Here is a 27,812-nt window from a genome sequence, read left to right as displayed (position 1 = left end):
GCCAGGGAGCAGCAGTGCCAACAATGCCTGGGGCTGAACGGGCAGCTGTCAGTGGACATGGGCCACTTCTGATCCATCTCCTGCTCCTCTCCACTCAGGCCAAGCAAGAGCCAGCCTCAGGACCTGTGCATTTACTGTCCCCTCTGCCTGGAAGGCCCTTCACACAGAGCCACAGGCTACTCTAACTTCCTTCCGGTCACTTTATCAAAGATGACTTTCCAGGCCATTTTATCAAAACCAGCACCAGCTGCCCATACCTATCACCCATGTGCCCTTCCCAGCTTTTTTTTTTGTACTAATCACCACCTGCCACATGGTATGTTTATTTGTTCACTGTCTAGTCCCCCACCCCACCCACTGCGTTGAAAGGTCAGCTGCGTGACAGCAGGGACTTGGCACACTTTGATCACCACTGTGTCCCCAGTGCCTAGCAGAGGACCTGGAACACAGTAAGCGCTCGGTAAATATTTGCTGAATGAAGAAACAAACACCCCTGAGCATCCAACTAGAGTCCCAACCACCCACCTTGCAGGTCAGAGTTCTCTAGCCAGACCCTCGGGATCCCCCATCCAGCTGTTCCCAACCTCCTCCCCAAGGACAGCTTCTCCATGACACTTTCAGCAAGGACTATGTGCCCGCAGTCGCTCTGGGTGCCCCACGGAGCCCAGAGCAGCTCACCTGCCCACTGGGATTTCTTTCTCCTCTTTCTTCCACTGCAAAATGGCTCTGGTTTGAGAGGTGCATAAACTCCACACACCCCTCCACAGCCAAGAGGAAAGAGCGTAGGAGACAGAGCCCCAGATGCCTAAGTCTGGGCTCAGATCCTGGCTCTCCTGCTTAACAGGCTGCACAGCCTCAGATACATCACTTCATCTTCCTGAGCCTTGGTTTACCCATCTGCAAAATGGGGACACATCCCATCCCTTGGGAGGACTGCCATGACAGGCTTCGAGGCACCCAGCAGAGCACAGGCTCTCCTCCTTTGCACCCATCCCAGGGGCCTCTCTTAGGCACGTGCCTGCTGTGTGCCAGGTCCGATGCACAGCAAGCAATGCCTGTCTTGTGCTCCTCATAAAAGCTAATACTTAAAAAGCACCTACTACTTGAAACAAAAATTTAATTTAAAAAATAAAATTAAAAGCACCTACTAGGCACTGTGTGCTCCAAGTGCCTTCTCTCTACTCACACCTGCACTCCCTCACCCTTCAGACACCCTAGGAGGAGGTGCCACTATTGTACCCATTTTACAGGGGAGAGAAGTCAAGCACTCAGCTAGCCACTGTGAGCATGGGATTCAGACTCAGCTGGGGCTCTCAGCTGCTGGGAGACCCCTCCCCGTTACCTTGAAGAAGCCGATGATGCCCACGCCGTAGGCCACGCAGTACTTGTCCAGCAGCTCCCGGTTCCAGGCGTCCAGGTTGACGTACTTGAGGACGTTCTCATAGATGATGAGGGCGAAGCGGCCGCGGCCTTTGTCAGTGAGCGTCGGCATGTCGCCCTTGCCGGGTGCGATCTCTGTGCGGTACTTGAAGCGGCTGGACTCTAGGATGGCCACCACATCCTGGCCCAGCTGGGAGTACAGGCTCTCCACGAACACCAGCACCAATGGGTCCGTGCGTGAGGGGGTGGCCGCCTGTATGGGCTTGAGCGGCAGCAGGCGGCTGGGGGCCACAGGCGGCGGGTCCCCGCAGTCAGGCTCGGGGGCATCTGCCGAGGGCTCCAGGCCCCGCTTCCAGCCATATAGGTAGTAGGCCGAGACAAAAACGCTGAACAGGCAGAAGATGAACAGCAGGAAAAGGACAGCCTGCGGGGACACGTGCCGACACAGCCTGCGGAGGCGTGCCAGGGCGGGCATCCTGGCCCCGGAGACCTCGGCCACCAGAGGCCCTGCCTGCCCTGGCCACCCCAGGGCCCCACGCAGGAGGAGACACCCGAGTCGTCCACTGACCAACAAATTCACAGAGACTCAGCAAGCAAGGTCCGCAGTGGGCAGCGGGAGAGGAGGATCCGGGCCCGGCCCTTCCTTCCAGCCAGGGGCGCAGTCCGCGGCTGGTTGCGCTCCTTCCTTCCTCCGCGCCCCTTTATGTCACCATGGCAAACCCCCACGTGGTCCTGTGCACAGCAGAAGTGCCCCAGGGCGTCAGGGCCTCCTGGGGGGGCTGGGTAGTGGGCCGAAGGACACTGGGCAGGCCCGGGGGTGCCGCATGCCGCTCGCTCGGTGGGGCCCCTGGGGCCCAGGCTGCAGAGAGAAGAGGAAAGTCAGAAGGAAGTCAGTGTGGGCTCCGGGGGTCGGGTGACTGTGGACACACAGGGCCTGGCTGAGGTGGGCCCAAGTTCAACTACTGCTGCCCAACCTGGGTACACGATCGGGGGCAAGCTCCTTAATCTCTCTGAGCCCCAGTCTCCCCATTTGTTGACAACAGTACCCACCTCACAGGAGGCCAGAGGATTAAGTCCAGTGATGTGTGTAAATCACGCAGGGCAGTACCTAGCATGGGGTGCCAACAGCGGTAGTTGCTCTTAATTATCAGTCTCAGACGAAACCAAGAAAACTCCAGAAACAGGAAAGACAAAGTGAGACAAGAAACGCTTGCAAGGCTTGGGAGCTAGAAGCAGAATTCTAAATCATGACTGAACACCACGTCCTCACCGTCTTCCCCTCACTTACTGCAGTGCTTCCTCACCCGTCTCTCTCTCTGAACGGGCCCAGCAGCCCCATCTGACTGATGAAAAGAGAGAGGCCCTGCGAGTATTCGACTCTGGGCTGGGAGGCATCAGCGGCGTGGCTGTGCTGGAAGGCCCCTCTCAAGCATCAGGGATCTCACCTGTGAAATCACCACCCCCGCAGCACAGGGCGAGAGATACCTGAGTAAACCTGTCCCAGGAGCTTGGTACAAGCAACACTTAAGAAATGGCAGCTGTCTCTAATTGCCCCGAATGCAACACGCATCTCTCAGCCTCAGCACATGCCCACAGCTGCACACGCCAGCCCGGACAGCAGGTGACTGAACCCCCTGCCTTGAGGATCCCGAACTTGCCGAGGGACCTGAGGTGAGGGGAAGCACCACCCTGAGTGAGCCTCTGCCCACCCAGGCAACCAAAACTCGGCATTCCCGCCTCCCCTTGGGCGGATTCCCCAGCCCAGGGCACTCCACCTGTACCGGTCTCACTTAAACACGAGTGGAAGCAGCTGCTGAAAGCTGGCAGGCGCACTCCCCGTGGAGGATGGGTGTTGGGGACAAGGTCAGAAGGTGTGAGGGCCCGGGCTGGCACAGCCAGGGATGGACTGTGAGCCTCAGACCCAGGTTGGGGGTAAAGATCTTCAAAATCCCTCCCAGACCCAACACTGTACAGTGTGCTCAGCATGGGCACAGTATAGAGACCCAACAACCATACTTCTAGGAACTTATCCTAGAGGTAATAATTGCAGAAGTGTGTAAAGATTTCCCCACAAGAATACGAATCCCAGTGCTGTTTATAGTAGCAAAGGATGTTGTTTATAATAGCAAATGCCCAACAATAGGGGACTGTCTTTAGCAATTATAATGCAAGCATGTGATGGAATCCCAGGCAGCCATTTACAATATGCTGAAGGAGGACATTGACTGACATAGAAGTATAATTACCACATATATTGTTAAAGTGGAAAACATTTATAAAACAGTACGCATGGTCCTATTTTTGTTAAAAATGTTCTGCATAAGGCAGAAACCGGTACTAAATCCAAAAAACAAACAAACAAACAAAAAAAGTTAACAATTATCTCTGAGTGATTTTTATTTTCCTCTTTTTGTCTCCTAAGTTTTCTACAATAATCATTATTTTTGTGAATATAAGAAAACAAATGTTTTTTAAAGAAGTGCTCAGAAACAAAAGGCATGGGTGTGAACTGAGGACACATCTTAGACATCAGGTCTGCTCCCACTTTTGCCATGACATGCCATGTGACCCGGGATATGCCTGCTGCTTTCTGGGCTTCCTGCCTGTGAGAGAGGGGCCTCATGATGATGTCTGGTGGCTGTACAACCTCTGACATGCTGTAACATTCCACAAAAGTCCCTACTATGTGCCAGCACCACGGGAAACCCGAGGCAGCCAAGAAAACTGGCATCTACAATGCAGTGTGACAGTGGGGGAAGGGAGGGTATTTGAGAGAAGTGGGGCACTTAACCCCCTTGGAAGAAGAAGGGGGAGGACCAAGGAAGGCTTCCTGGAGGAAGTGGAACCTGAACTTACCAGAAGGCGAAGTAAGGGTTGAGTAGGGGTAGGAAGAGAAAGGGGCACATACCACAGCTTGGAGATAAGGGACAGGGCAGAGCTTTCCAGGGAGTCCCTGTAATTCCAGCTGAGAGCAGGGCAAGAAGAGGCAAGCTTCCTGGGCGGAGCCAGGAGAGCTGGGGTGACTGGTTCTGTTTATTCCCAGGGTGCACCCAGTGTCCCCTTTCCCACTGATAAGGACAGCCCTCTGCCCTGCAGGCACAGTGAGCCCCACCCCTTGGCCCGGGAGCCAGGACAGGAGCACAGTGGGCGGGAAGGCAGAGCTGCCCTGAAGGTGCCCTGCCTGCTGTCAATGCATGGGGTGGCACCTGCCCACTCGGGCCACCCAATCCCACTTCCTCTGCAGGCCTGGGCTCTGTGGTCACTGGCCTTCAGTCTATTGCATTAATGGCCTTTCAGCTTGTGTGCTAATGATGCAACCAGCAGAGTCTCAGGCACCTACGGGTCACAGACGCCTGTGGGAATCTGACAACATTTTCCCGTTAAAAATATGCACATATGCTGCAAAATGCTGTGCCCTCAACCCCATCTGTGGCCCTAAAGCCCTAGGCTAATACAGCCTAACAGTTACCTGTGCAGACTAGAGCCAGGCAGCTTCATTCAAACCCAAGCTCCACCACTCAGTAACTGGGTAATCTTGAGCAAGTTATCTAACTTCTCAGGGCCCCGAGTTTCCTAATCTGCAAAACAGGAAAATCTGACATACTTCCCATAAATGAGTGGATACTTCGGAAGTACTCAGAAGCACGCTGGGCATGCAGTGCTGAGTAAGGATCAACCGCTGCTGTCATCCATTCCAGTTGCTTATTTAATGTACTTACAATGTGGGTAACAACTGAGCCCACAAAGCACAGCCAAGCTCTGTGCGCTCTCTCTCAAGTCTCTAACAGCCGTTGGAATCCAAATCCCCATTTTCAGAAGCCATGTCTTGCCTGGGAGCTGGATGGATGGGCAGGGTCCAGACAGAGGCCAGGAGACTAGAAGAGGCCATGCAGAGCCCAGGTCCAAGAGAGGGTGAAGTAGGAGAGAGGGCCGCAGTCCCCAGAGAAGGCCGAATACCTGGCAAAATGCTGGCCACCGGCGGGCTGGCAACAGGGGCCTCCAGCACTGCCCTACTGCAACCCCTCAAAGGCCTGGCACTAGCCATTCAAGACCCTCGACGCCCTTCCTGCACCTCTGTGTTTCAAGGGATGGCAAACTGGGGGGCTTCTAACCCCCTTGGAGCCCCACCCAGGCCTCAAGGACAGCTGGGGGCTGAGGCCTCAATACCTCTCTACCGCCCTGGGCCTTACCAACATCACCAGATGTTTTCGTAAACCCCAGCCTCGCCCAACGAGTCACCAATCTTGGTCATGCATCTAGGCCTTTGCTAATGAAGTTCCCATTGCTTGGAATGCCTCCCCCTACCCCATGGGACACTTACTCATCCTTCAAGACCCCAGTTCCAATGTCATCACCTCTCTGAAGTCATCTCCACCCACCACCCTCTACACTGCTTGCATGTCCCATTCTTCAGGCTCCCGCCTCATCCCCACTCCACAGCATGGAAGCTGAAAACCAGGACCCTCAAGCCAAAATAGGACACAGATGTGGGTTCTTTGACAGCATTCTAAAAAATCTGAAATCAATTGCAACATTTTAAAATCAGGAGATATCAAAACTGAAAGTCAGAACTTCCAACTTCCTTAAAAAGAGCACATTCTAGTAACACTAGGCACGCATCCCGACTGGCCACCACCAGCTGAGGCACTTACGGCACCAGCCTCTGACAGGCTAATACGGCGTCACAGCCAACCTCCCTTTCCCATTTGGCATCCTGCCCAGCAGCCCCTGGACACACCCGAGTAATCCATGCAGCGCAGACTTGGAGTTTCTCCACACAGCTCCGTACTCTGGAGCCTGCAGATTGCAGGGCAGGACTTACTGACCTGTGCATACGCAGGATCTGCCTGGTACATGACACCTGGCACACACAGGCCCTCTACATGTACAATTTCCTTTCTTCCCCTTCCCCACATGCCTGGGTGCCCCAAAGGGCAGGGACAAGTCTAAGTCATCATGGAAGCTCCCACAACTTTCCCCAGCATAGGGCCTTACTGAGAACTCAGGATATGAATGAATGAGCTGTTATTATTCCCAATTCACAGATAAGGAGACTGAGGCTGCAAAGTGAAGTGACTTTCATTCCTCCATGAGTTTCTATAATAAAAATAACAATACTATTATAATTATTATCATTGTTATTTTTACTGCACTTACCACGAACCTGGCACCGTGTTAAGCACTTTTTCATACTTTATCTCAATTAATTCTTACAACTAATACTGTTTTATTCACATTTACAGTTGAGGAAAATGAGGGGAGGTGGTGTAGAACTCAGTGGGTTCAATCCCCAGTGCCTCCACTAAGGAGGAAAAAAAAACAGAATATAGTTGAGAAAAATGAGGCTCAGAAAGGTTAAGTCACTTGCCTAAAATCACACAGCTAGTCAATGGCAGAGCTGAAATTTGAACCCAGACCCCATGAGATGGCAATGGCTCTAGAGCCTACAGGGGAATCTTGACAGGGATGGAGGAGAGCACCAGGGAGCCTCAGCTATCATGGCCTCCATCCCTCAGCCAGGTTCCCACTATGCTCTCCCAGCCCTAGGCCTAGCTTTCCCTGCCACGGTGCTGGGGATAATGAATGAGATGCTCTGGTCGTCATGGAGATACCATGGCAACGCTGCACTTCCGGGAAATACCACGGTAACTGTGGCCACTGTTCTGGAGGTGAAAGTCACTCCCTACCCCACCCCCCACTCCAAAATGCTCTGGTGCCCCCACAATCCTCTCTTCAGAGAGGAAGGAGGCAGCGGTATAAGGGACTTCTCAGGGACCAAACTGTCTAGAAAGCAGGACTGGAGAGGGGTCCAGCTCTGCCGTGGGTGGACAGGTGGGCTCCAGGAGTGACACCAAGAGCTCCCTGTGCCTTTCGTGATGAAGAGCACCTAACCACCTGACTCCCAGGTACTTGCTGCCTACAAAGTGCAGCAGGCCTCCTGCGAAGGGCTGTGCGCATCGTGCCGCTTCACTCCAACCACCTGAGGGGCAGCAAAGCAGTGGCTGCTAGCACCTCTGTTAAAGGCTCAAACTGGAGCCAGCCTGCCTGGGCTTAAATCTTGCCTCCATTATTTACGAGCCTTGTGACCTTTGTGCCAATCTCTCAATCCCTCTGAGCCTCAGTTTCCCCAAGTGTAAAACAGGGCGAAACTAATCTATTTCGCAGGGCTGCTGCCAAGATTGAGAGATGCTGTGTGTAAAACTGCTCAGTGCCCGGGACACAGTGATCTAGGCTAACAAAATGATTATTCGTTTAATGAATCTGGAAACTGAGGCTCAGGAAGGTACTGGCCCAAGGCTACATATCAAATTAACAGTGGGTCCAGAAAGAGGAAGAGAGGTCAGATCTGGGAGCACACTGGAGGTCAGAAACAAACAGATGATCCACTCCCTGTACTTACTGAACACCGCTAGGTACCAAGCATAGCACTGGGCACTGAAGATGCAGGCCTCTGGGCTCCAAGGTTTGATGTGTCTGCTGTGATGATGCCTCGGGGTGAATGACGGCAGGGCCCCGCATGCTCACCCAGCCCAGATTTCATTTCCTGCCTGGGTTGCTCGGGACCATGCCCCCTACTTCCTCCATACTCACATGCACACGAAAGCACAGGTAAACTCACATGGTGCTGATATGTTCAAATGCTGGCATCACAGGCATCTGGGCCACAGGCACACGTAAGGAGCAGGGAGCTGAGAGGAGGTGCAGGAAGAGCCCTGCAAGCAGGCTCAACAGTATGTGAATGAGCACCCGGCTTGGGGGAGGAAAAGTGGCTGCAGGCCCAGGCCCCACATGCACTCCCACAGCCACTCCCCACAGCTGACCCAGCCCCTCCCAGCCTGTCACACCCCCAGCACAGTCACGCCACCACCCATTACCCAGCCCCACCCTACAGCCACCCTGCCCCAGCCTGCCCCACCCACCATGTACAGCAAAGAAAATCCTCCACATTTGCTTCCCAGCTGTGCGGGAGTTTCTCCTGCGCAATCACACCCTTGGGAGGCCGAGACCAGAAGCAGATCCCTTCCTCTGCTGGAATTTGCTGCACACCCTCTCCCCCACAGCCCCGCAGTGCCGCCTGGCTGGGGGCCAAGATGCTGCCTATCAGTCACCCCGGAGTCCAGGGCCACCACCAAGGGACTGTCGGCAGTCTGGCTCAGAGTCTCAGGGTTGGCAGTGTGCAGTCCAGCTGGTAGTAAGCACACAGGGACACTGAAGCCCAGAGAGAAAAGGATGTCCTGGGATTGTACCACCAGGCCTGCCCCACCCCCACCTGCCTCGGCCCATTTTCTTATCCACTAACACCCTGCACATCCTCCTCTAAGGCCAGCCTCCGCCAGAAGTTGGAGTCTACCAGCTGTGGATTTCAGAAGTCCCAGATGAGCTCTCCGGCTCTGCCCCCCACCACACAGTGCTGGATTTACACTGCCAGATGTCAGCTGTTCTTGCAGCTAAACACTGGTCCCCAACTTCACAGAAAGCTTTCCAAGGCAGAAGCCGTCTCACATCCAGGGAAGGTACTCAACAGTGATGTGCCCTTGCCAACCACCTTCCCCTTTTTGAATCTCCTATGAGGAATCGCCAAGCTAACTGTATTAAAACATGAACTTCCATTCATTAGACACGGCATGCCTGCACTACACGCTATTGTCCAACCCTTACAACAGCACCACGACTGGCATGCCCCTCATTTTACAGATGAGGAAACTGAGGCCCAGGGTGGGCCTGTGACTTGCCCAGCCACAGAGCTAATGAGCCCTTCAGCAACACACGCCCTCCGTGGTCACCTAGGACAGCAAATAAGGGCCAGAAGACTGCACATCCCATTCTCTGCTCCCTTTGAATACCTCTTTCTGTTTTTATTTTCATGCATTTTATGTGTGTTTTAACATCAAAAGCAGCCTCTCCAACGATCTTCTTGGAAGCAGACCCACAAACCATGCATCAATCAACAAGCAAACAAAGCATAAAGCACTCGTTCTCAACCTGGGATCTGTTGTGGGTTCCCAGCGGGGAATGCCCAACCAAAACCTTAGGAACTTAGACCCCTACTTGTTGAGAATTTGTCTTTCTTCCAACAGGGCCTGAGATGAGAATTTACCTTTGCACCAGCTCTGAAGAAAAAGGGTTTACCAAGCAAACAAATAAGGCAGTTTGTGGGATGGGGGTGCAGAGTAGGGAACAAAACAGGTCAAGACCAGCCGCCCTCTGGTCCCACTGAAGCTCCCGATGCAGAGACCAAGGTGGGCAGGTTCCTCACAGGGCAAGCTCTTTGTTAGCCCATGGAGCTCCCCAAAATAGAGCCCTCTCCACCCAACCCCCAAATCCATCTACACAGAGTCAAATCCATTCCTAGCTATTTTTCTTAAGCTCAGATCCCAGGCACTTGAAAAAAAACTAAAAAACGGAAAGACATTTCTTTACAAATACCATAACCTCCCTCACTGACAGCAGACAGCACAGACTGAGCTCCTGGTAACTTGCCAGCCCCTCATCAGTTTTCCCCGATTTATCACGCCCAATCCTCACACCTGAGGGGTGGTGTCACTGATATGTGCACTTTGCAGACAAGGAAACCGAGGCTCAGACAGGGTATGAAGCAGCCTACTCAAGGTCATGCAGCTGGGTAGGCGTGGAGCTAGGACAGCCCCAGGCCGGCCTACCTTGGACCCCCATACAGCTCGTAACCTCTGTACAGCTGCCCAGCATTCCTCACTTTTCTTGCCAGAACAGTCCCAGAGACAAGCCTCCTGCAGATGACCACCGCAGCTGCCTAAAGGCAGGCTGACTGGCTTTTCTGACAACAAGAAAGCCTTCCTTCATGGACAGATGGGGCACCACAGGTCCCCAGAAAGGCAGGACCTCAGCCGGAGAGTCATCACCTTCCCCTGCCCCGAGGGGCCTCTGTCTTCCCAGACAAGCAGAGACCCCACATGGGAAAGGGAGGCTGCCTCTCTGCCCCAGGGAGAGGACTCATGCTAAGGAAAGGGAGAGAGAGGTAGAGTGAGGGTCAGAAGCAGGAGATCTCAGCTCACAGGGCCAACATGAAGGACAATGTGACTGGCACGCCTCACAGGTCTGCTGCACGCCGGGTGCTATAGCAAGCACCTCCCAATCATGACCTCAGTTATCTGTCATTTTCTCCCAACAAAGTAGAAACAGGTTTATCATGCCCTGATCTCCTCCCTGTCTGCCACCCCCTAGAGAAAGCCAGGAAATGCTGGGCAGCCCCTGCCCCTGCCCTGCCCTTTGCCCACCCCAGGTTGCCAGATGACCCCTGAGAGATTCCTAGAGGCGGGAATACTCGAGGGGCCTCCACCTCCCAGATATAGAAGCAAAAGTCCATGTGGGCCTGGAGTCCACATCAGCATCCCCGTGTCTCCACTGGCTCCTTGTGTACCTCTGGGCAAGACCCTTCCCTTCTCTGAGCCTATTTCCTTGACTGGACAACGACCAGTGTGGATCAAATCAGAAGCTGGTGACCTCCTGAGGTTACAGAATCCTTTGAGAATTTCATGAAGGCTGGTAGTGGACTCTCCCCAGACAGATGCCACATTCCATACAAATTCACCCCAAAAGCCAACTTAAGAATATGGAAACTCTGTAGGGGCCTCTCTGGCTTTGACAAGCTGTAGCCTTACCATCTAGACAGGACCGAAGTCACGAGTGTAACATGTGAGCACCCCGGGACCTCATCCCTCCAGCTCCCCCCATGGCCCTGTGGTAAATCTTTATCTCCCAGACCTGCTGGCTTCAGGTGGATTTATGGACTTGCTGAGCTGTCAGGAGAAGCTGAAAGAGAAGCTGAGCCCTTCCTTCCCACCCCTCCGCCACAGTCCCCTTCTCCTCCATCAGGAATCTGCCAGGTCAGCCCTATGCCATCTCCCTGGGGCAATCCTGGGAGCTGGGGCGCTTGAGGAACCTGCTTCTGGTCCTGAACGCAGACACGACCCAGTGCCAGGCTTGGGGGCCAGCTTGCACCACCGCCTGCACCCCCAGGCCCCTCCTGCATGGGTATGAACACGCACACACTGTGGGTACACACACAGTAGACAGACCTGCGAGGACTGGACAGGAGGGAGGAGACACAGGGCTGTGGTCAGAGGGTACAGGTAGGCGGGGGAGAGAACAACAGGACCCACCAGAGCTCCAGACAGCAGCCGCTCAGCTCAGCTCCACTTCCCTTCGCCGTGCCCTCTTAATGGCTCCGCACTCCTCACTTAACACAGCCGCACCTAATCCCAGAGCCAGGACAAATGGCATTACTGTCGGCCCAGTCCCCTCCCTGGGAGGGAGGGGGGCCCTAGGGCACCCTGAGCCACCAAGCACGTTCCGGGAAGCCTCCAGGCCTCCTTCTTACCAGTGTCCCTTGCCAGAAGCCACCAGACCCTACCTTCTGACCCTCTGGAAGAGGATGTCTTTCCCTGCTCTGCCCCAGGTCCAGGGACCCCACAGCAGGCAGGGGACCCCCCTCAGAGGTGCCTTCCACAGAAGAGGAGAAAGCACATCCCTGACCTTGATGCCAATGGGCCCTCGGATTCCTCTCAGGAAAGGCGGCAGCCCGGAGTGGAGGAGCCCTCGCTGGCAGCAAGGATAACTGGGCTCTGACTGCAGCTCTGACTGACTTTCTATGTGATCAATGCAAGGCCCTTCCTCACTCCAGACCTCAGTTTCCCCACCTGTCCCAAGAAGAAGAGGAAGAAGGACCAACGTCCCCACATTAGGCCAGCTGGTGGTCAAAGCGTCTGTGATGTTGGCTTTTGGCCCCTGCCCCAACCCCAAGCTCCGCTGCCAGGCCTCTCCCGGTGCCCTATCCTGCAGAGGGGCGACAAGGGTAACTGCCAGAGTGTGGAAGTACAAGAGCTGAAAAAGGCCTTACAACGCCCAGAGAGGAGAAGCAACTCGGCCATGGTCACACAGGCAACTGGACGAGGGCTAGGCTAGCCTGCATTTGCTCTTCAGCAGAAAACATGTTAACAGCGTCCACCTGCAAATGTATTTGCCTTTTTAGAGGACGCCAGGCAGAGCACAAGGCAACTTGCAAATGACGGAGTTTCAGGCTCCAAGAGCAGCAGTGGGAAAAAAAAGTGGCATGTTCGTATATGTATGACCTGGGGATGGAGCCGTCTGTCCAAGGCTTCTCATGTCATACCACAAGGGTGGCCGAGGCTCCTGCCAGCTTGGAGAGACCCCAGGAATCCCACAGGATTAACAGCTTTGGCCACTCCTTAACAAGTCAGCTGAGGCCCAGCCCATAGGGCCCACAGGTGATGATGAGGAGACTGGCCCAGATGGACACCCTAAGACCAAGCTTCCCAGAAGGCACAAAAGCCTTGGGGAAACTGAAAACGCTCCGGGCCCTGTGGCCAGGGTGGAGGGAAGCCAGGTGCGCTGGGGGCAACAAAGAGGAAGGGAAAGCCTTGAGGCGCTGGGAGCTGCAGAAGCTCCCTAATCTCCTGGAGGCCTGATGGGCACAACCTGGGCCTGCTGAGACCAGGGAGGCTTCATCAGGGCCCACATGAAAGCAGCTTCATCTCTCCATACTCGCTGCAGCTTGTTACCACGACAGGAGCCCGCTACCAACACAGCTCCCCTAGGGGTGAGGGTCTCAAATGCTTACACGGAGGCACAGCTGGCAGGGGAAGGGGCAGCAGGTGAGTGGAGGGGCATGATCACAGACAGCGAGGGGGCACAGAAACACAGACAAGCATGGGGAAGGCGACCCACTTATCGCAGGCCTCTTTTAAAGGGGCCAGGGGGCCTCGATGTGACTCTGGAAGGTGCCTCACAGGTGTCCCCATACCCCCAAGGCTTGAGTCAGGAGTTCCTGGAGTCAAGAGACTGGAGTTCTAGTCCTAGACTGGGCTAGGGTGAGGCGTCAAGGCGCCAGGCACAAACATGAAGGAGGCGCCCACTCTCGGGGGGCTGGAGTGCACCCGTGCAACGATGCGGAGTCTCGCCGCGGCACCTCCCCACGGTCTAAGTGCCTCCCTCGCCTCACCCTAGGCCCAGCCTTGCACTCACCAGCCAGTGACCCCAGCCCAGCACCAGCTCCTTTCGGGCTTTCTTTGTTCACCAGTAGAGTGGAACGGCGCCAGATGACTCCAAGGGCCCTCCTAACTCCTAGGTGGGCGATTCTGCAGGGAGCATAAACTGGCCTCCACAGCTCACCCCCAGAAATGGGCACAATGGCCCCCACTCCCCACCAGCCATAAAATCATCACACACCATGCTCCAAGCAGGAGACACATGATACAACCTCCCTGTATAACCACATGCTACGCCTTTGCTAAAATGCTTGGCTTCTGCTTCATCAAGGCCTCATCTTACAAATGTGGGAAGTGAGGCTCGTGGAAGTTAAGCAACTGGCTCAAGCTACCAGTCGGGAAGTGCTGAGCTGAGATTCGAACCAGTGTCTGGCGTTAATCCTACATTCCACAGCATCCGCCACAGATAACCCCAAACCCACTGGGGCCTGGAAGATGCCATCGGGTCTTTGCACCTCCCACATCTTCGAGTGTGCAATGCTGAGGCTAATGTGAAAGGCGGGCTGGTGGAGGCGGGCTAGGCAGGCAGGGACGGGAAGCCCATGTGGGCGCTGAGCATTTGCAGACTGACCAACCTCCAGCCGAGCCAGCTGTCCGCCACTGTGGCTACAACATCCCTGTCACCATCTGCACACCACAGCCACCAAGCTGCCATTTTAAAATCATTACACAGATGCAAAGCTTTTTCACAGACACTGCTTGCTCTGGCATCACATGACAACCTTCTAAGACCATAGCAGGGATTTCTTCCTTCTTCCTCAAATGAGGAAATTGGGATTCTCAGAAGAGTGATTTCCCAAAAAGTACACAGCAAGTCAGCATTTGGCCGTGAACTTGGAGCCTGCATCTTCTGCCTCCCAGTCCAGAGCTTCGCCTACTCCTCTGTGCCCTTGACTTTTCAGTTCAAACAGCATGGATGGGCCTTTACAACAATGACCATTTTTGAGAGCTCACTCTAGTGCAGGTATCCTACCCAGAACTTCACACAGTAACTCATTTAACCACCATGACATCCTTGTAAATTAAGCACTGCTACTGTTTTCATTTCACAGATAGAGACACTGAGGCTCAGAAATGTGGAGTATCTTACTTCACTGTGTTAGGAAGGGGCAGAGCTGGGATTCAAACTTAAGTCTGGCTCTGAGGCCTGCGCTCAGAACCTCTGCACTGAACGGCTCTGTCTGGGACTAGAGGGGAAAGGAGACCAGACACTCAGATGGCGTGTGTGCCTGGCAGGTTATAGCAAGATGATGATAATAGGAAGACAAACAAAGCTCTTGGAGAGCCCACAAGAAGAAGGCTGTTACAAACGTCGGGGCAGGAGGCCAGGAGTCTGAGCAAGGGACATGGGAACAGAGGGAGGTGACAGATAGGAGAGAGGCGGCCTTGTGAGACCTTGGTCAAGTGCCTTGCTCTCTCTGGATCTCAATTTACCCAGCTGTTAAGAAAAGTTCCTGGAATATCTCCAGAGCCCTCTCCATCCCGAAAAACCCTTGGACCCTGGGAAAACAAGCAATGCCTGGTGACAGCCTGGCTGCCAGCCTTGGGGGAATCTGAAATGTCCTTGGCCGTCCTGGCACGATTCAAATGCTGGGAAACAGGCTTGCAAAAGCACAGAGTTCGGCCGGCATGCCTGGGCACCACTGAAGTGTGGGTCCTAAGGGGGCCACATACTGCCTGTTGTCAACCTCTTCATGGCTCCACTGGAGCAAGCACCGCCCAGCCTGGACCCAGACCAGAAGCCGAGGTCACATCCAAGTGCCCAGTGGAATGCCACTCCAGGCCTGCCCTGCCCCCGCCGATCCTGTCCAGAGCCCTGCATGCAAATAATTCAAGGACCCTTAATGTCACCCACCCCTCAAAGCCCCACACTCACGTTCCCTATGGTCAGCCACTGGGATGTAGACACAAGGGGTCCCGTAGGAGATCTTAGGGAAAATGACAACCCCCTCCCCAAGGGGTCTGTGCAAGGCAGAGGCTGCCCACACCAAGTCAGTGGAGACCCTCAGCTGAGGAAAGGCAGGATAGTCCCTCAAGGTCAGCCCTCACTGCTCACTCCGGCCGGTGGAAGGGGCTCAGCCCAAGTCTCCACTCTCACAGCTGTCTCCTCAAACCACATGTGCACCATGCTCCTATTCAGCAGCCTTCCATGGCTCCCACCACCTACCCGGGAAAACCCCTTAACCTGACTGCATGGTCACTGTTACTATCAGCGCCTGTTAATCCGGTGTGTATACGCTCTGGCCTTTGCTAAGTGCTTTTTTCATTTAACCATCATGGTAACTCTGATGCAGATACTATGGTTGGCCCATCTTCACAGATGAGAAAATTGAGGCTCAGAGAGCCTTAGGTCACTGGCCCAGAGTCTCAAAGTCAAGTGGCAGAGCAAGGATTCACACCCACACCTGGACTTCAAGCCAGGTTCTTAACCATTGTGCACGTGGCCTCCTCAAGTGCTCCCTGTCACCTGCAGAACCCTGGGGCCAGCTCAACACTTCTATGCGCAGGAGGGGAAACCAAGGAACAGAGAGAAAGCTCTCTCTGTAGGCAACTGAGCCAGGGAAGGGCCTGAGGCCTCTGGCCGCCCTTTTCAGGGCTCCCCACCCCAGCCCCTCACCCCAGGAGGAACTCCTACCCAAGAGGCACACCAGGCAGAAAGGCCAGGACCACCACCAAGACAATGAGTCCTCAGAATCTGCCTCTCCCTCTGTCCAGAAGGAAGGGAGAAGCAGGAGGTTTGCAAAGAGAGAAAGGTACAGGAAGGGCCCAGGAAATATTTGTTCTTGTGGAACAGCTTCTCAGGGCATGCCTCACGCCCCTAGTAGGAATCACCCCTTCAACAACAGGAACACGCGCAGGCGCAGGACCAACCTCTACCCATGTGCCCCCCTCCCCGGGTATACTCCAACCTAACACGTCTGACCTGAAATCCCCATTTCTCTCCCCAAACCTGCTGTCCTGCAGCCTTCTCTGTCTCAGTAAATGCCTTCCCAGTCCCTCAGCCCAGAAACCCTGCCGTTGACACCATTCCTCTCACACCCTACATCTGATCCATCAGCATATCCTGCAAAACCAATCCAGAGTCCGACCCCACATCCCACGCTGGGCCTTCCTCTGGCGTCTGCATGACTGAGGCACCTCACCTCCTCCAGTCTCCTCTCCATGCCGCAGCCCGCAGGATCCCTCTCAAATGTGTGTCGAAACAAGGCAGCCCCAGCCCCTCGGGCTTTACTTAGACTAAAGAGCAAAGCTGTCTCGAAGGGCCAGGAGGCCCTAGGCGATCAGTCCCTCTGCACTCCCTGGGGCTCCATCTCCTCCCGGGACGCTCTTGTTCTCCTGCCCCCGCCACACCAGCCTCCTTGTTGCTCCTCAAGCACGCGCCGTGCCCTCCTGCTTCAAAGCCTCGCACTGCTGCTCCCTCAGCCTGGAATGTTCTTCCCCAAATACCCTGCAGCTCCCCAGGTCCCTCCTGGAGTCTGCTGCCCCCTTACCAGAGACTTGCCATGACCCCTCAACATAGCAGAGCCACTCCCTCCAACCACATTGTCTACCCCAACTCAGCCTAATTCTTGCAGGCACTTCTGGCCACCTGACAAACAGCTAGTACTTGTTGGTCTGCTGACTCTCTTCCACCATTAGAATGTCATCTGAGTCCAAAGTGGGCACCAGGTCTATTTTTTTCACTGCTGTGTCCCAGTGCCCAGAAAAGTGCCTGGAACAAAGTAGATGCTTAATAAAAATATACTGGCTGAGGGACTATGGATTCCCTCATCTGAGCACCTTTCGGTTTCTGCAGCCCCTAGGAGACCAGGGTGGCCTGGAGGCTGAAATGATACTCCACATGTGCCAGCTGGAACCCTGAGGGTTGTCACATGAACAAGCCTGGGACGAGTAACCGCTTGAACCAGAGCAGGACTTACACCAGTCCCTGTCCAACACCTCTGCCACCCTTTTGGCCACAGCTGGGCCCACGGGGCAGCTCCAGTCCCAGCGGGAACATGGACTGGACTGCAGCTGGGTTCCCTCCCAGCCTGCCAGCGCTGCTGGGGTCCTGCATCTGACAAAGGCTGCCCCTTGCTCCCAGCTAGAGGAGGAGGGAGGCCCAGTGCCACGCCTGCTCTTTTCCTGTTGTCAGCAGGAGGACCATCAGAAGGAAGCTTTGTTCCCAGAATAAAGAGCATGAAGCCCAGTGCCAGGCGGAAACGGGCACAGAGGCAGCTGGTCCATTAGAGACAGTTTAAGGAAAAAGAAAAAACTGGGATGGAGGATGTTTGAGGGGGTAATTTGCACACCCAACCGGTTTCATGCCTCGAGGGTGGCTGTGAGATGGTGCCTTCACTTTTCCAGGCCCAAGCCTCGAGGTTGTCACAGACAATCAGACGATTATCCCAGCTGGGTGATCTGGCTCTGACCCTGCAGAGGCAGGTAAAGACAGAGGACTGTGCCCTTGAATGGAAGCTGAAGACCTGGAGCCCACATCCAGCTTTCCACACACTTGTGTGTGACACTGGGAGAGTCCCTCCCTCCGTGTGCCTCAGTTTACCCATCTGTAAATGGCTTCCATAGGCCTGCACTTGAAGCCTCAGCCTGCCTGCCACAGGACCACACAGAGGGGCGCCCCTCAGCATGTGGCCAGGTCACTGGGCCACCCAAGCCAGTTCTCCAACTTCCTTGGGCACAGGCACTGCCTCTGCCCATTCTGACCCAGCTTCCAGCCTGCCTCCTCCCCCAACATCAGGGCACTCCTCTCCTGAGCTGTTACCTGAAGAATGTGAAACCTCTCTGTGTCTGGCCAAGGTAGGCCCAGGACTGAGGGCCCTGACCCCACCCAGACACTGGCACCTGCCCCGATATGCCCATCACTCTCTCCAAGGAGGGCTCACCAGACACTTGGGGCCACAACCACCAGGAAGAGCCCAGCATGTTGGTGCACAGAGGGTGAAAAAGAAGCCCAGAGTGGGAAAGGAACACGATGATGTCACACAGCACAACTGCCACCCAGGGGTCCTCCCTACCAGTCTTGGGCTCCCTGAGCTAAGACAGGGTCCTCAAAATGTGTCTACAGACCCTCGTGTCTGAACCTCCTAGGGACGGGGATGCTGTACCCCAGACTGAAGGAATCAAAGATGGGGGACAGAAATCTGCACGCTTTTTTAAAAAAAATAAGCTTCCCAGGTTCTTCTTATACCCAGAACAACTGTGACCTCTCAGCTAAGACCTCTTCCAGGAGGAGACACCTTAGCTGGCCTCAAGGGAAGTTTAGGTTTTCAATTAAAAGAGTGAAATAAGCCTTGGACAGACAGGCACTGGACAAAAGAGCTGATGACTGAAGCGCATACCCTAAGAGAAGAATTAGGCAGAGAAAGGCCTGAAGGAGGGGAAGCCCAGTCCAGTAAACTCCTGAACTGATCCTCCCCCGGCACCTCTATCCCCCAGCCCCCCAGGATGCAGAGGTCTGTACTCGGTGCCCTCTGAAGGCTGCTGATGCCAGCCTCCCTCTGGCCCCAAGCTCCTCCAAGCCCCCTAGAAGAGTGAAACGTGGTGACAGCTGCAGGGGAAATGTCCCTCTCCTCGGCTATACTGTGGGGACAACACTTTGAGTGTTTATCCGCAGCTTAAGAAGCTGCCTGGGTCAGTGGCTAAGCAGCCACAGCTTATCCGGGAGGAGGATTCTCGGGCCACGGGGCAGGCTGATCCAGAGGCTTCTATTAAATGGAATCTTCACAGCTGGCGAGGAGCACTGCTGCCCCGCCTTCATTCATAAAGGAAGCACTTATTATGCTCCTGCTGTGTACACAGTCCTGAACCTGAGCACAATGCTTTGAGGGACACAGAGATGAGTCAGCCCCCCATCCTCAAAGGGCCCACAAAGCAGACAGGCGGGGCACCACACAACGCAGGAGAGAAGGCAGGCCGTGCCTTCTTCAGGACAGGGAAGAAAACTCAGATGCCTAGACTATAAAGTGCGTAAGTGTGTGAAGTGGCTGGGCGGGGATGGGGCAAAGTGGAGTGAATGTGCCTCTTCTCCAGGAGTAGCCACTGGAGAATGTAGACTCAACGTTTTCTGATCTTCTCATTTTTGAAGGAAAGCCAGAAGTTGGGATTCTTACATAAAAATCTCCTGTTGGCAACTAGCTCAGTATTTGGCATGGACCAAGTGAAATCTGCCCATGGGGTGGATATGGCCTGCCAGTTTGTGGCCTCTGTTTTCTTAAAGAGAACAGAATGCAGAGCTCAGCAGAGGAGACCTCTCTGCAGCCAAGGTACCAGGAAAGGCTTCCTGGGAGAGGAAGTTTGGTGCTGGGCTGCAAGGATGGGGAGGCCACTCCTGCAGAGGGACTCATGCAGAGGGGGTGGGCGTGTCCGCTGGAACCATGGGGCCATTGGTCAAGGGCCTCCCCAGCCTATAGCCTGCCTCTCCCGCTAAAAAGGAGTCCCCGTCTCCATCCCCGAAGCAGGCACAGAAGCAACAACTCTGTCCGCAGGTGACCGGGGTCAGGGGTTGGAGGGCCGCTTGCCCAGCAAACCTCCAAACTAAATCAATTCGTCCCTGGAGCTTGAGGAACAGGTCAGCTAATGCAACAGCTCCACTGGGGGAAGGGAGAGGAAGAGACAATGGAGGACACAATGAGGTTGAGAATAACGTCCTGCCTGGCTGGGCCCCACTGGTTACATAATCCTGCCTCAGGACAAAGCCATGTTCAAGGCACTAGTGAGGAGGGAGTCCCAGGATGCAGACGATCCTCCCTCCCTTCCTTGCCCACCCCCGCTCTCCAGCCTTGCCCTGCAGCTCCTGGAAAGCCCTACACAGAGTGCAGAGCTGGAGGTGGAGACTAAGACCCCAAGATAAGGCACTTAACAGGATCACACAGCAAATTAGCAGCAAAGCTGAAACTGATAATAACAGCAAACTTTAACCAAGTGATTACTTTGTACCAGGCACCAGGAGAAGTCCTTTATACATACACATGATCTTATTAAAAGTCTGTAACACCATGAGATAACTATTCTTATTCTTCCCATTTTACAGATGGGGAGACTGAAGCACAGAAACAGTAACTTACACAAGGTCACGCAGGAGCTGGCTTAGAGGAGGAGTCAGCTTAGAAAAACCTACAGTGGCCTCGGAGACCACACTGTGAACCACAATACTACACTGCCACCAGGCTACTTTCGACTAGAACCACACTGCCTCTCCAGCAACCTTCTCTCATACGCCTCCCCCTGCCCTCCCGCCAGTACTGGGGGATAGAGTCCTCTGACAACCTGATGAAATCTACAGATTCTCTCTGCAGAGAAAGAATCCACAGAAATCACCTACAAAATGCTGCACTGGCGAGAATAGATGGATCCAGATCATGCAATACTCCAGAGATAGGAGACAGCAGAGGACGGGGACTCTCCCAGGCTCTCTGGGCCCCGCATAAGCTGAACTCAGAGCCCAAACGGCCGCTTTAGTCCACAGGCGTGGGCACGAATCAGAGCTCAGGGCCTAGTCATTCCTTCAGGGCTGGGAGAACAGAATGAATCACGATACACAATAGCCCTCGCCCCTGCACCCACTGGGTGTGACTCACAGCTCCCAGCTGCTGGGCAGATGGTGTACAGCTGGGCCCCAGCATCTGGAAGTGGGTGGCATCACCAAGCACACACCATGTCTCTTCCCCACCATCCAAAGGGCCCACCTTGCTGCAGACTAGACTGGCCTTGTCCCGACTCTAGCAGCTCTGAGTGGCTCCAAGTGGGGACCCTGCACAGTCCCTGCCAGCCTCCAGGCCAGCTGGGGCCCTGGAAATAGTAAATCAAGACAACCAGCCCTTCGACGCACCGCAAGACACAGGCTCCCTCCCCCGCCTCACTATGCGACCTCAGGCAACCACTTGCCACCTCTCAGAGTCTCAGTTTCACCAACTATGAAGGGGAGAGACCATCCTATCAAGTCCTTCCCAGCTCCACAGCCCTGAGTCTATAAACAACAGCACCTGACAAACTTCACGGAACCCTGGGATCCTGCGTTCAGGAAGTTACATAAACATCCTTCAGAGAAACAAAAGTCAAACCTAAAGACGCAACTCTTTTTTTTTTAAGGATATCAAGAAGCCCTTGTTATAGTCCGACTTCCCCCATACCACTTCCATTGTTCCAAATATCCTCTCAGGACCTAGAAAATACATTTGGTTTCCGTCTGGGGTCTGGGCTTCTTGGTGTTCTTCCTCTTGGATGCTGCCCCACCCTCCTTGGCAGCTTTCTCCCCCAGACACACCCATCCCCACCCGGAGCATTGGTCTGGGCCACCCTGAGGGCTACCGCTACCCAGCCTGCCAAAGAAGAGGAGCGGGTGCAGGGACAGTTTTCAGCGAACAAACCCTTCCCTGGTCAGAACAGAGAGAGCCTCTGCATCTGGTCCTAAGCGTGACACAGTATGTGGCCTGTGTGGGTCCCTGCTCCTCTCTGGGCCGCCAGTCCCCATTGAGAGATGAAGGGGTTCCTACACTGTGTCAGGAAAGCCCCTGGGCTCCTGGATAGTACCCTGGGGGCACTGAGACAGCAAAGAACAGCAGGTGGACAGCGGGCTCTGATCTTGACTCCTCACCCTTTCTGATGGAACCAAAGAAGACCCACTTTTCTCTCTGATTTTATCCTTTGCCCTCTCTCTAGGACCCTGAATTCAGCACTGTGCCCTCTTTGTGCCTCAAATGGCCCTCCATAAGACTGGGAGAATGACACTGTCTACAGTGGAAGCCCCAGCTGGGAGGCTTGAGCGCTATCCAACCTAATACAACCCCATCACCGCCCTCTCAGCAGAGCCTGATTTACTCATTCGACAGGATATGTATTTCTGCAGCTTTATAAAGAAAGCCTGCCACACAAATACAACAAGACAATCCCCCACGGCCCTTCTTCCAATGAGATCATGCATCCAAGCACCCCTACAGAATTCCCAGATCTACCACCTTATTACGGCTGTGAGCCCTCAGTATTTTCATCTATAAAATGGGGCCCCAGGATTACTCTGGTGATTACTCCAAATAAGATTACATGGAAGTGAAAAAAAAATTACACGGAAGTGCCCAGCAAGAACTGATGAACTCCCCACAAACGTGAGCAGCAATTATATGATCATCATCACCAAAATTATTGAGATGCTTAAAACCACTGGACTGGCGACAGCTGAGGCCCCTTAGCCCACTTGATCACGAGGCATGATCACACGTGCATGCATGGACCCCCAGCCCCAGTGCACACCCTTCTCTGAAGGACCCATTCTCTGACCCCAGCACCAAAACACAGCCAGCTTGTCCCTGGCACCCATCCTTGTCACCTACAAGGCCTCCCACCTTCAAGTCCTCCAACCCCACCTTCTTCAAGGGGCCCCAGCACTGTCTGCTGTAATCATGTTGAACCCCATCAATGTGGCACAAGATTGTTTCCTGGGGAGGGGAAGTTGTTACAAGATGGTGTTTCCTGAAGACAAGGGAAAGAGAAACTGGGCTTTCCTCTGGGTCCCCCACATTTGCTGGGTGTCTGAATACATTAAGAGCCCAAAGAAAGAAGTGTCAATTTATTTTTATTACCTAACCAAGTGTTTCTGGAACTGTAGTATGCATTAGAATCACCTGAAGAACTTAAAACAGATTGCTGGATCCCCCTCACCCCGCAGTTTCTGATTCAGGAGGTCTCGGGTGGGGCTGGACAATTAGCATTTCTAGTAAGTTCCCAGGTAATGTTGATGCTGCAGGTCCAGAGACCAACTTTCCTCTCCTCCCCTCTCCTCTCCTCAGAACCACTGACTTAACCTGCAGGTGAATCAAAGAGAGCTTTTGTGAATAGGTGATGCTAACACTCCTGTCAATGTCCAAGCAGGAACTGCCCTGGAGTAAGGAGAGCAGGGGATCCAGGCAGAGGGTGCAGCCTGAGTGAAGGCCCTGCCATGACAACATTCATTTCTCCTCACCTGGCCTCTGCCTGGGCAGGTAGCATAAATCAGTGATGGCTGCGTAATAACTCCAGCAAACCTCCACCAACCGCCACCCTAGACCTGCCCAGACAGGCCGATCCTTGGCCGGCCCAGGGGTGAGGTGAATCCACGCCCCGCCTCACGGAGCCAGACCTTAGGTCTGAATGGGGCCGAGTCCCCACCACTTCGCAAGCACACAGGAACCTGCAGACATAACCACTTCCACCTTGGCCAACTCTGATGGTCTCCTCGTTTCCAGTGCCTCACAGAACAATTCAGCTTCGTCTGACTAGAGTGGCCCCTCAGACACCACCACACCCTGATGGTAACCCCTCCAAGTCTGAACCGCTCCAGGCCAAGCTGTCCACCTCGCTAGATTTTAAAAGGGGGTGACAACAGTGCGCATCTCCCACTGCTATTGGGAGGATTAAAACAAGCTCCTGAGTCGTTAACTACGTGATCAACTACAGCGCCAACCATAACTAACATGGACTGAGCTTGTGGTTAAGCACCTTCCCTTTCTAAATGCCGTGAGATGCAGATAATTATTATCCCCTTCACAAAGAGGAAGAAACTAAAACACAAGCGAGGGGTGGTCCAGCAGAGATTTGAACCCAGACCATCCTGCTCCAGAGCCTAGCTCCCAGCCTCTCCTCTATCTGTGTCCTAGTCACCTGCCCCAAGACCTAGCCCAGGTCACCTCTCTCTGCCCCCATCCTCTCCCCCTTCCCGGAGCATGGGGAGGCTGGGCGGGAGGCCCCTGGAGGCTGCAGCCCACGGTGCACACAGTCTGGGGTACAGGTCCCTGGGCGTGAGGGCAGCCACAGCACTTGCCGGCCTGGTCAACTTATCTGCCATAAATTTTAGATACTCCTCAACGTGGCCACCAGGGAGGACGCTGCAACTACAGAACTTGAGCACCTTAACCCTGAATGAAAGAAGAGAAGATGAAAAACAGGTGTAACCGAGAGAGGAAACTCTGCCAGGCTTCCTGGCTAAGGTGGGCAGTTCCCACACCCCACACAAACTGCCCTCTCTCTCCTGGTCTCAGTTTCCTTATCATACGAGCCTCCTCAAGTCATTAGAGAGAAAGTATAAAAACTCAAGCTCCGGAGATTCTTCCTTCCATCTCTCAAAAGACAGACCATCTCCTAGGCATAAACAGTAATTATGATAACCTATTGTTCTCCTCGCACAGCTCCTACTTGCGGGGCTCTCATGAGGGGTCAGGCACTGATGTGCTCAACCTCCCTAGCGAAACAGAATTACTATCACCCTCGTTTTCCAGTGGAGGAAAACAATGCCCAGAGAAGCTTAGGTGATTTGATCTAGATCCCACAGCTAGTGGTGGCAGAGTTGGAATGTGAACCCAGGACCTCGGACTCCTACTCTGCAATGCTGCCCACCCGCCGTGGGGCAGAAATGGCCCACTTGCAGACACTGCCTCCAGAGAACGGAGCCTAGAGGAGATGAGACTCGTCCTGAAGGAGTCAGAAATCAAAGCCAGGTGTGTGAAGGGCCCCGCAGAGACCCAGATAACAGGCCCTGCACATGGAGAGCAGGGATCAGGCAGTGCCAGCTCTGCGGAATTAGGAAGAGGTCACAGTGGAGCTGGGCACTGGCAGGGGAGGATTTGGGGGTGGGTGTGGGGAAGTGACTGGGGCGCAGCATCCTCACTGCCAGCAGAAATGTGGAAGCCAGAAGCGATAGGGCACACACAGGGAGGGAAAAGAGGCAGGTTCTGTTTGAGGGTGGAGGGGGATTAGGAGGTGGGGCACTGAGGTCACATCGCAGGTCATCTCCCACATCTTGCCCTCAAACAAATAAATGTTCATTTGCAATCCAATCTGTATCAAAAAGTAAAACAGACAAGAATAAAAAGCTCCAGGAGACAACTTGACACAAACGCATCTTCATCTAGATAAGAGCTTCAGAGCCCTCTGTGACTCCTTTGGTGACAGACTGGCTTTAGCCATGAGGCCACACAGTCCAAGACATCCACATTCACCCCTTCCACCAAGCTCCAAACCTCCAAGCTGAAGCTGATGGGCAGAGCTTTGTGACAATGCCACCAGCAGGAGCCCCCTAAGGCCAGGAGACCTTGCTTTTAACCTCTAATGAGGGGAAGGAGGGGGCTACCCCTCACCCCTCCACGACCTGATGCACCCCAACCCTCCCACTCCTCACTTTCAAACACACCAGCCCTTTCCTCCAACTCCTGATGATTGAGCCTGATTCATGATTCAGCCTTACTTCCTCAGGTTTGAGGAAAGAGAGACTGAATCCGTTTCACAGAAAGGAAAGCGGGAAGGTTCCAGTCCTCTGTGAAACCCGATTCAGACATTCTGAGAGTCTCTCAAAGGTCAGTGGGGCTGAGTGTTTTCCATGGAGCAAGGGTTCTCCCAGGCAGAGCACTGTAGGCAGGGCACGTATGGGGAACTTCTGGAGATGCACAGGAGGGGGCAGCTCTGAAAAGCTTTGAGAGAAACAGAATAGAAGTGGGCCAAGCACTACCCCAAAAGCTGAGATTCTCAGGCAAAAAGGGAACTGAAAGAGGTCACCCAGGCCTGGCCCTCCAGTACCTGCCTTTGGCACCCTCTCCAACCCTCCCGCCTCTTTGCATACGTTCGGCAACGGGGACCTTGCTGCCTCCCTGGGCAGCTTATTCTCCTGTTAGCTTCTCTGTCACCCTTGGTGCTACCTCTGCCCTTCAGAGCCACACAGGACAAGACTATGGCCTCTGCCCAAAGAGAGCCCTGCAGGGAACTGAAAGTAGTGAAACTGCCACTTAAGGGTCCGTCCCCAAGCCTTAGATTATCTGTGATGACCCCATCCCCAAGGCACCTACAAAGTCTGGTAGCCTCTCTCTTCTTCCCTCTCAGTCCCATGCCCTGAGTCAGACTTTGGTCAAATTTCTGCTGGACCACAATTAGCATCGTCTCTGAGCTGGTCTCAACCCTATCAGTCTTACCACCATCTCAGGCCAAATGACCCAAGAGGAGCAGCACAATAGGGCAGAAACACTTCGAGCCTGGGTTCGAACCCAGTTCTGCAAGTGACTCACCCCTCTGAGCTTCCACTTCCCCATGTGACAGTGTGGTGGGGCAGGGGGTGACCAGCAACAGCAGCTAGTTTACAGAAGTATTGTGAGATTTCAATGGAGCGTCTGTAAGGAGCCTGGCACAAGACAGAGTAACAAGCATCGACTCAATCAGCTGCTGACAACCCTCTGTCCTCTCCACCAGCCACAGAATAAAATCCAAACTCCTGAGCAGGATACTGCAAGCTCCCCACCACCCGATCTCGCCTCCCACTGCCCCCCTTCCCACTGCCTGCACCCTCACAAACACTTCCTCCCTCAGGAAGCCCTGCCGACATTAACAACCAGAGGAGCTTTTCCCCTCCACTGACCTTCCAAAGCCCATCTATCACTGATCACATCCTGCCTCTTCGCCATCACTTGATCCTCGCCTTCCCTCCCCCATCAGATTAGCAGCCTCTCCAGTCAGAAACCAGCAGCACTTCACCCCATTTCATTTCCCCTTCACCCTCATCCACAGAGATTTTCCATACATATTTAACAAATTACCCTAACGTTCCATTTCAAGTAAAGAATGTCCAAGTCCTGTAAACAGTCCAGATATTTCAAGCCATACCCAAAACCAAATTCCAAGCCAGCAGAAGTCTGCCCAGTCTCTAGGGACTTGCAGGCCTGGCTTTGACCCCAAAGTATGAAAGACAGGTCAAGCAGGTCCAAAGCTCAGGGCAGAGGGAGCTCTGGGCTGCTGAGACCAGAGTCCATTTCTAAGTTTTTCACATGCAGAGTTTCTCAGTTGGCCCCTAGGTCAACCCCCAGTCTATGATTTCATACTCTTAACCACATCCTCAACTTGTGACTGTAATACTGCTCTTTGCATACCCCCTTGTGATAGGAGACTCACTCTCCATCTTTTCATACTTGCTGGCTCCCCCTCCCTTCACCTGTTGATTCTCTTGCTCTGATCATAAAGACCAGGAGAATACGACCACATGCCAAGGGTCATCCCATCCCTTAGGACTCCTTTCAGCCCCTCCACTCAATGCCCCACATTTCTGAGTCCCCTCAAAGTCCAGCTAAGTAGTGGAATTTCCACTCTTGTTTCTAAAAGCTGACAGTAAACTGTCAGCCCAGGAGGGCCCCCTATTCTCAGGGCCCAGGAAAAGCCTACAGACACTGCAAATCCCAGATGCAGTGCTGGAGTAGTCCTCGGAGCAGTCAGAATAGTAATAATGCACAAACTTTCCTCTCCTGAAAATGTCTTTCATTATCTGTTCCCATTCCATTGTTTTAAGATGTCATTTGCTAACTAGAAATTTGCTCTCCATTTTTTAAGAAATTACTCAGGATCCCCACTCAGAGCCTGATTCACAATCATGAGATAATACCCCCA

At 53.9% G+C, this 27,812-nt stretch overlaps 1 protein-coding gene across 1 annotated transcript in view; it reads right to left on the bottom strand.

Annotated features, from left to right (window-relative positions):
- The window catches only part of NDST1 (N-deacetylase and N-sulfotransferase 1), a 65,152-nt gene that overhangs the window by 34,936 nt on the left and 2,404 nt on the right, over positions 1-27,812 (bottom strand). The window contains 1 exon segment of the mRNA XM_032477116.1: positions 1,343-2,239. Coding sequence (XP_032333007.1) covers positions 1,343-1,855 — 513 coding nt within the window. The 5' untranslated portion in view covers positions 1,856-2,239.

This window comes from Camelus ferus, chromosome 3 (genome assembly GCF_009834535.1).
Source record: "Camelus ferus isolate YT-003-E chromosome 3, BCGSAC_Cfer_1.0, whole genome shotgun sequence".
In the NCBI taxonomy this organism is placed as follows: domain Eukaryota; kingdom Metazoa; phylum Chordata; class Mammalia; order Artiodactyla; family Camelidae; genus Camelus; species Camelus ferus.
This window is presented reverse-complemented; position numbering and strand designations above follow the sequence as displayed.